The 9,494-nt window shown below is 32.6% G+C and overlaps 1 protein-coding gene and 1 long non-coding RNA gene across 13 annotated transcripts in view; one reads left to right on the plus strand and one right to left on the minus strand.

The window, feature by feature from the left end:
* The window catches only part of LOC108766431 (uncharacterized), a 12,293-nt gene extending 10,754 nt beyond the window's left edge, over positions 1 to 1,539 (plus strand). Inside the window, exon 3 of the long non-coding RNA XR_001940371.1 lies at positions 1,372 to 1,539. This is a non-coding gene — a long non-coding RNA (uncharacterized LOC108766431). The remainder of the gene's footprint in view (positions 1 to 1,371) is intronic.
* Positions 1 to 9,494, minus strand: part of shi (dynamin-1 shibire) — a 100,730-nt gene that overhangs the window by 42,261 nt on the left and 48,975 nt on the right. For all 12 annotated transcript variants that reach the window (XM_018515720.1, XM_018515721.1, XM_018515715.1 and 9 more), the window contains 2 exons: positions 3,086 to 3,257; positions 2,712 to 2,954 (listed from right to left, as the gene is read on the minus strand). In XM_018515720.1, the coding sequence (XP_018371222.1) occupies positions 2,712 to 2,954; positions 3,086 to 3,257 (415 nt within the window). The remainder of the gene's footprint in view (positions 1 to 2,711; positions 2,955 to 3,085; positions 3,258 to 9,494) is intronic.

A 9,494-nucleotide genomic window follows, 5' to 3' on the forward strand; every position in this document is an offset into this window, starting at 1 on the left:
GGGGGGGGATGAGAGAAGGAATGTATTGGTGGAAAGAGGAGGATAGAAAATGTAGAGTGTGTGGATATGAAAGGGAGACGTAGAAGCATGTGTGGGAGGAGTGTGGTAGAATGGGGAGCAGAAGGGAGTTGGCAAGAGATGGTAGAGGAGGTATTGGGAGGGGATGGGAGAGGAGAGGAATGGATTATGATTAGAATGTTAGAAAGATATAGGGATATAGGAGGAAGGAGAGAGAGAGAGGGGGGGGGAGAGAGAGAGAGAGTGCGCGCGCGCGTGTGTGTGTAAGAGAGTGTAAAAAAGGGATGTAAGAGAGAATGAACACTGTCAAATAAGAATGAAAAGATGATTAAATAACAGGAAAAATTAGATTATATAATAGTATGAATAAAGAAGAAGTGCGCTTGCGACGGAAGCGGAGGTCCGGGTGCGTGCGTGATTGACAATAGGTTAGGTGTAATTGTAAATTAGGTTTAAGTGTAGAAATAAAAATGATGTAAATGAGTTGGAATTGTATCCTTGAGGGGAACCAATAAATTAATACTACTACTACTACTAGTGTATATTGGTAATTCAAGATTGAATTATTTAAAGCTTTCAGCTTCGACCGTAATAGGCATTTTAAATTTCTAGTATTGATTCTCACATATGCGGTCTAAAATAAAGATTGTTAACATTGTTCATAATATTGTGTTTCAGGATTTTATATTTTTTTTACAAAAAATATTACAAATCATATTGCGGAATCCGGAGGCTAATTTTCGGATCTCTTTCACTCAAAATTTCACACGGACTTGAAACAATACAGTACCAGGGAATAAGTTTGAAACACAATACTATGAAGATAATTAACTTTCGAAACCTGGATGAGGTAATATTTTTCGTAATAAGTTCCTTATAGTTTTTCTTAATTTAGAGGGATTTAAATTTCAGACTAATTGTGTTGAAAGTCTGAAAGTTATCGACGCGCAATGATATCTGAAATATTTAATTGTATTATTCGAAACATCTAACTTTGACCGAAATGATGACATTCTCTATCGTATATGATGTATTCATATGTACGGTCGTTCTAAAAAAAATATATATATATATTTGCATCAATTATGAAATTTTCCAAATAAATCAATTGTATTAAAAATTATAATGTAAAAAATGATTTAAATTGTATTTAATAAACTGATAAGAAAAAATTAGAGATATCAACGATATAAAGCTAATAAGACATACAGCCTATAGTCTAATAGCCTATTAGGGTCCTATGTATGTGCTATTAGAATTCTATATAGGCGCTATTAGGCTATATAGGGCTGATAAGGGCCTTTAATAGTAAGCTTTAATAGTGCCTTATATAGTTTATTATTGGCCCATAAGGGGATCCTAAACCAACAGGAATTACCGACAATTGCAGATTGCCAATTTCTCCGAATTGCCTTTATAGATCACCAAATTCTTTTACACAATAAAAGTACGCACAAAAAAAAACAGCGACCACTAAATTTGACGAGAAGATCGGAGAAAAAATTAAAAATTCATTTTATTTCAGCTCTCACAGCTGTGTCATCTCAGGTTATAATTCATTTAGTGCAGAAATTCTATAGGTCGTACGTACCAAAGGATATCTTCCCCGGAAGCGTATGACATGCACAAACAATCTTGAGTTTGCGAAATTGTGATCGAAGGCCTAACAAAAAAAATTTTCCAAAATTAAAATCGTATTTTTTGTATAACAATTACTTTTCCCTCTTTTACAGATTTGAAAACCCTTTTTCACGATTAAAGTATACACATTAATACGTGTATGTGAAGTGGAATTTATTCCGAAAACGACACAAAATTTCAAAATTAAAATCTTAAGAAAAATTTTTTGTCGTTCTCGGTATAAATTCCACCTCACAAACACATATTACACATATATTTCAATCCTGGAAAATAATTTTCGAATCTGTAAAAGAGGAAAAAAGTAATTGTTAAACAAAAATTATGAGTAGTCGATAATACAAACGGCTTTAGGATTCTCTTAAGTGGTCATATTTCACGGAGCCGAACCTGCTAGTTTGATGACATTCTCACTATTCCGAATTCCTGCGCAGTGGTTTACCACCGAATAAGCATAACCTTGTATTTATTTCATATATGTATGTACTTAGCGATTGTAGAGGGTTTTGTTCCCTCTTTCCCCTCCTTTCCGTCCATGCGAGCTAACAACTTTTCGCACATAGCAAGAGCCATCGCATCGACGAGATACTATTAAAGACAGTTGGCGCTTATGGAAGTTCGTGTGATTGTTAAAATTTAAGTGATTAAGAGTAAGAAACTGATAGTACGGTATTAATTTCATGATTTATTAGTTTCGTAAACATGTATGTATATTTAAAACTTAATAACACGAACTGTGATTTTAATATTATCATCCGAGTTTGATTATCAATAGAGATGATAATTATAGAGAAAAAATTGTCATTTTTCAGCAATATATAAGAATGATAACATTAAAAATATGCGTACTTATTTATACAGCATTTATATAATAAAAAATCACGAATTTAATAATGTATTATCAAAATATTTACATTAATAATCACAAATTTTTATTATCAGAGATGAGGTAACTGTTCTAAATAATTACCTAAATTAATATAAAATATAAATTATCTTTTTTATAACACTATATAGATAATTATTTAATCATGTTTTGGCAATGATAAACTCACCTCTTCACCATTTGCTTGCTCTGTTGATTTTTCAGGATATACACCAGCCCTCAGGAATGACGCCTTCCAAGAGTCAACATCATCTTGTGTTTCACAACTTAACTCCAATTGTTTATAATCCTTATAAACATTTCTTCCTTCTGGATTGAATAATGCAAACAGATGACGACGCGACATGAAACCTTGTTCTAAATCACGCAATTTCAGTCCATCCAAGGGCAACATATATTTCTTCTCACGTTCCTTTGTACATAAAAATATACTAGATTTAACATTGTTTTGGGATAAGTTTTTTTTCAACATAAAATGTTACAGTTTTTATCATTTTTAACATTAACTTAAATAATTGATTAATAATTATGAGCAATATTTACTTCTTCATCCTTAAACCAGGAGATACTTTCTGATGTTAAAACAAACCAGTAATCTCTCGAGCCACCCTTCATAATACCGAGATTATGTATGCACATGTAACCTTTACGAATTACTTGATTGCCTAATGTGTGCCGTCCAGACTTAACAGCATTCTCCGAGGATTGTTGTGCACTGTAACATAAATAATAGTATATAATGATAAATAAAAATTTCATATATCCAATTGCAAGGATTGTTACCATTAAAGTTTACATTACATAGCCAGTTATAAATAAAAAAACAACAAAATCTTAGCATCCATGTTTTAAACAAACGTACTATACCGTAGAAAGAAATAAAATTAACGTTTGTTTATTATAATATAGTTTGTTACAAATTTTCAATTATGCATATAACAGGAAAGCCCCCTATTATGGGCGCCTAATATGAGGATAGCGGCATTTCTGCTAAACTAATAAATGCTATCTATTGGTTCCACCATGAATTTGTTGCTCTTGGATTGAAAACTATTTAATTGGAAAATTCATTATTAAATCATGCCTGTGGTTATTGTAAAAAAGATTTTAGAATTTGGATGTCTTCAAATTTTATTGAGATGAGCCTTTAATCTTATTTATTATTTAATAAGTAATATTATTTAATAAGTAATATTATTTGGCAATAAATTCTTCATGTAGTGATAGAGATGTAAGACCGTACTAATAGAAAAATACGTGATATGATGAATTGCTTAATTACAGAAGTTAGATTTGATGATCGTAGAACTGTAAGGAGTGGAAATCGTAATATGAGATACTCAGGGTATTTCTAATATCAGAGAGAAACCTGAGAGTGGACATTCCAGTCTTTTTCGTGTATCAAACCTCGCAAGATAATGTTCTTGTAGTTCTTTTTCATACTATTACGTGGATTAGACAAAGACGAATAGTCAATTTTGATTGTTCGTTCTTATCCACTCTCAGATTTCTTTCTGCTAATATGAAATAACCTGTGCTCCTATGTCTAAGTAAAAATCGTTGCTATAAGTTATTGTACAATAACAAAAAGGACAATCGACATGAACATCGAGTGCCTATTTCTGCGATGCTTTGTTCCAACTACCTGAAGATGAGTTCTGAGTATAATCCATCGCATGCTTATCTTTCGGAGATTGTTTTCCTTATTTTCATTTTAACATAAAAATGAATTTTCAGTGCAAAAATAAAAATAAGAGAAACAATTTCCAATGACCTTGATCTTAACAAATTTTATCTAGGACATGATCCTGAACAACATTCAAGAGGTTTTAGCCGTCGGTCGGATACCTTAGGTAATGCTAATGCCAGCGGTGCTATAACTTGCAAGCCTGATAAAAAAGTACTTAATGAAAATGAACTTAATTAGTGTTTTGGAAAGCTCTCGAGATGATATACAAGAATGTGCAATAAAAAGTAGGGGTATTCCATTTAAGAAATTGAAGGTAACCTTTACGTGACCTTCAAGCAACTATTCAAGGTCAAACTAATAACATCATCTTATGTCCATAACCAAACCATCTCAAAGCCATAGGGTTGCCACAAGAAATGAATTTTAAAATTCCCTGATTTTACCAGGTTTTCCAGATGAAAATGGAAAATTTTCCATGACTAATATAAAATATGTAAATTTTAACATTTAGACTCAAGGATTGTAGGAAAGCTATATTATTAAAAACGCAAAAAAAGTTTAGTAGCATAGTAAAATTTTGGGTGCAAATTTAAGCCAGCAAAAAATAAATTAGTTTTGAAAAAAGAATCCAGTTACGACGTAAAAGAGGGATTAAATAAAAATACTGAATAAAATATAAATTTGAATTATTTTGTTAAAATCGTTTAAAGTGCGCAAGTTTTGAACTATAAACGTTAGATATAATATTTAAAAAATTATAATAATCATTTGGAATAGGAGAAGTTTAAAGAAATTGTAAGCAAATTTTGAAATTCCAGACTTTTTTACATTTTTCCCTGACTTTTCCCGGTTTCTATGACTAATTTCAATTTCCCTGACTTTTCCCGGTTTTCCCGATTTTCCAGGTCTGTGGCAACCCTGCATACAACTTTTGTCTAAAACATTTTTTTCTAAGATCAAAAATAAAAAAGTTATTTGGGGTGGAACATTAAAATGGGACACCCTGTATAGCAGAATAAGACGTTATTTTTTCAAACTTTTTTATTAATAACTTTTTAATGAATAACGAGCAACGGCTAAAACTTGTTGAAGGTTACTCAGACAACATACATATGTCAAGATCATCAGAGGATGGTCCTCTACATAAGTACTAGTTTTTTTTATTGTAATATTGATATAGTTTCCGTTTTATTATCGATTCCTTTCGGACATCTCATATTAGGACTACAATTTTTTTACTTTACGATTTGCTCACTTTTTACAACTTTTTAAAAAACAAAAAAAAAAAAAAAAAGAATTTGAATTAAATTTTAATGTTATAAATATAACATTAAATTTTTATATTATAAACATAACATTATTTCAAAACTGATTAAATTTCCTTCAAAATGATCTCTCTATTAATTTTTAAAATTCTGCTCATAGATTTCTAGCACTTACCCAAAATGAACTCGGTATCTCATAATAAGGGCCTTTCCTTTACTATTACATAAATTAGATATTTTTCAATTAAGAATAATATACATTTAAAGATTATGCGTTTCGCGGGTTTTCTCCGTGTCTAGATCCATTCTTGGAATGCCAACGTTTCGTGAATCTTGCAGTCCACTTCAAAGGGGCGAGGAGCAGTCTGATACTGAGCTGTTCCTCCAGGCCGTTCCTTTTATAATACGCTTGTTGGAGTGGTGAGGGGGAGAGGAGAAAATGGAGGGGGGAGGTGGTGGAATTCGTCGGTCTTCAATAACCGGAAGAATGGTCTTCCATATTTTATTTAAGTTGTAGCTATTATCTCAATTTAGATTGTTAGGGTGTTTTTGTATCTCTATGTCTTCTCTATACTTTCTTGGAAAGTATGATGTAATGTTGGCTATTGTGGTCGTTTTATCAAACAGTATTTGAAGTCCTGTTTCGATGTTGTATTCTGATAATGCCGACTGCGTGGCGTGTTTTAGCCTGACATCACGTTGGTGTTCTTTTGTCCGTAGGTTGATCATTCTCCCGGTTTCTCCAATGTATATTTGCCCGTAGGAACAAGGTATTTTGTATACTCCTGCGGAGCCATATGTCAAAGAAACAACAGATTGGAGATTGGCAGGATATTAAACAAACACAATATCCGAACTATCTTCAAATCACCCAAAAAAAATAGGACAAGTCTTAAGAAATCCTAAAGATCAAAGATCTCCACTGAGCTCCGCAGGAGTATACAAAATACCTTGTTCCTACGAACAAGTATATATTGGAGAAACCGGGAGAATGGTCAACCTACGGAAAAGAACACCAACGTAATGTCAGACCAAAACACGCCACGCAGTCGGCATTATCAGAACATAACATCGAAACAGGACATCAAATACTGTTTGACAAAACGACCACAATAGCCAATATTACATCATACTTTCCAAGAAAGTATAGAGAAGCCATAGAGATACAAAAACACCCTAACAATCTAAATAGAGATAATAGCTACAACATAAATATGGAAGACCATTCTCCCGGTTATTGAAGACCAACCAATTCCACTACCTCTACCCCCCACCCACCACTCCAACAAGCGTATTATAAAAGGAACGGCTTAGAAGAACAGCTCACTATCAGGTTGCTTCTCGCCCTGATAAAGTGGACTGCAAGGTTCCCGAAACGTTGGCATTCCAAGAATGGATCTGGACATGGAGAAAATCCGCGAAACACATAACTTTATACAATTACATAAAATTTAAATGCTTACAATTTAGCTATATACTTCTCTCGAAGAAATGTGTTTTGAACGAGAAGAAGAAATTAATGTCGTTCCAACAGATTTGAATATCTCGTGAACGTATAAAATATCGAATAGTATCCACTGCTATATCCATAATGAACGCTCGATAAATGTGTCACGCTAATTGAAATTTATGAAAATATATATTGTATATTGTATAATATAAGTAAATTAAAATTTAGACTTATACAATGATAAATACCTTTAGATGATTCCACAAATAAAAATAAAAATTGAATCTGTTCCAAAGCAAGGAGCATTGTTAAGACAAGAACTTTTAACGATAAACAAATCAACAAAAAGTTCCAAAGTATAAAAATTCGCTCAAAGATGAATCTTGAAATCAAGTTCTTTTGTTAGTTGCTTTGTCACGTAAAGATCTCTAACTTAAACGATTACCATATTAATTTAAACTAATGACGAGATAAGCAACCACCTGTTACCAACTAAAGAGAGTATCGTTTGTGGTGGGAGAGTTCAGTGAGAATAGGAGAAGGGATAATGAGAACATTTTTAAAAGGGGGAAAGTGATTGTATGATAGGCGAGTATATATTTCAGGCAGAGATTCAGTATCACTCTGCTATTTAATCCGTTCTTCTGCCTTTTTGTAAATATCATCTCAGAAGTCTTTTATTAAAAGAAGATTCAGTCTAAAATTTTGACAGTGCTTCGAAATTATGATTGAGTGATATCCGATGATTTGATGACCGAAAGTAAACCTGACTCTTTATTAATATCAGACATATGTTCTGCAATTCTTGTTTTCAATTGCCTTTTTATTTGGCCAATAAACGAAACGTCATAATCTTGGCAAGAAATCTTGTATGCAACATCGTGGTATGCTGTCGTTTCAAGTGCATCTTTTCCGGTTGTAAAGTAGTTTTTTAGCGTATTCGGAATCGTAAATGCTGGCTTAAGTTCACTTCTGAGATGATCTTTACAAAAAGGCAGAAGAACGGATTAAATAAGCAGAGTGACACTGAATCTCTGCCTGAAATATATACTCACCTATTATACAATCACTTTCCCCCTCTTAAAAATCTTCTCATTGTTCCTTCTCCTATTCCCACTGAACTCTCCCACTACAAATGATACTCTCTTTAGTTGGTTACCAGTGGTTGCTTGTCTCATCATTAATTCAAATTGGTATGGTAATCGTTTAAGTTAGAGATCTTTACGTGACAAGGCAGCTAAAAAAAAGAACTTGATTTCAAGATTCATCTTTGAGCGATTTTTATACTTTGGAACTTTTTGCTGATATGTTTATCGTTAAAAGTTCTTGTCTTAACAATGCTCCTTGCTTAGGAACAAATTCAATTTCTATTTTTATTTGTGGAACCATCTAAAGGTATTTATCATTATATAAGTCTAAATTTTAATTTACTTATATTATACAACAGTGGTCGCAAGGATTTGCACATTTCGGGCCGATTCCGGCGCGCGACCCCCACTATCGCACGGCCGAGCCGCCGGGCGGTCACGTGACGCTCTGACTCAGGGGCGCTCCTATACCAGAAATATAGGGGAAAGTGGAGGAACTGTGCGCAGCGGGTAATTGTGCGCATCCTGGTTTGGTACTTTTCCAATATATGAAGACATCACCGTGGCGAAATTTTTACGCAGGAAGTCGTCCTCTTAAGATATAACTACAAAAGATACGACGTACATACATCACTAGCCAGAGAAATACAAAAATATGAAATTACATTTTTTTCTTGTTATTTTAGCATTCAGAAAATAAGGTGGTAACTCCGTATTTTTAATTTGTTTGTTTAAAATTGTATATGTTATTAAAGTACGTTATTATGTGCATCTTTTGAGCTGTTATTTATTAAGTTTGGTTAGGAATTGTTGAAGTAATCGTATTTCGTACCGAGTCAGGTCGCGGCGGGCAATTGTGCGCAAGCATTTTAAAATGCGCACAGTTACCCATCTTTCACATACTGTATGACAAGCACTAGTTTTTTCGTTTCTTTTTGGTATTACTATTTTATTTTGCCATTTCATTTTGCCAAAGTCTATGTGCATTATTATTATATTAGTTTTGTATTTTTTTAAATATATATATAATGTACATTTTTAAAATATGTTTAATATATATTTATATTGTAATATAATGAATATATGTTCTGATTTCTATGTCAACATTCCACAATTCATTCATTTCTTACGATTTTTGTTTTACGCATAATTACCCGACGCGCGAGAATTTTTTCGCTTTTCCGTTTTTTCCTTTTTGCCAAATACAACCTTATTGAATAAAAATCTGTTCAAGATAAGAATACGTAATGGTAGAAGAATGTTTGTAGTTTCTATTTCCATATTTATATCGCTTTGATCTTAGAAAACCATCGCAAGAAAACAAATATCCCTTAGGTGCGCACAATTCGCCCACTTTCCCCTACTAGGAGCGCGCCTTCCGCCAAATTATTATTGAAATGTTTTTTATTAAATAATTTATATAATTATATTATTTATTTAATAATTTATATTCTATTAA

Source organism: Trachymyrmex cornetzi, unplaced genomic scaffold (genome assembly GCF_001594075.2).
Source record: "Trachymyrmex cornetzi isolate Tcor2-1 unplaced genomic scaffold, Tcor1.1 scaffold59, whole genome shotgun sequence".
Lineage (NCBI taxonomy): Eukaryota > Metazoa > Arthropoda > Insecta > Hymenoptera > Formicidae > Trachymyrmex > Trachymyrmex cornetzi.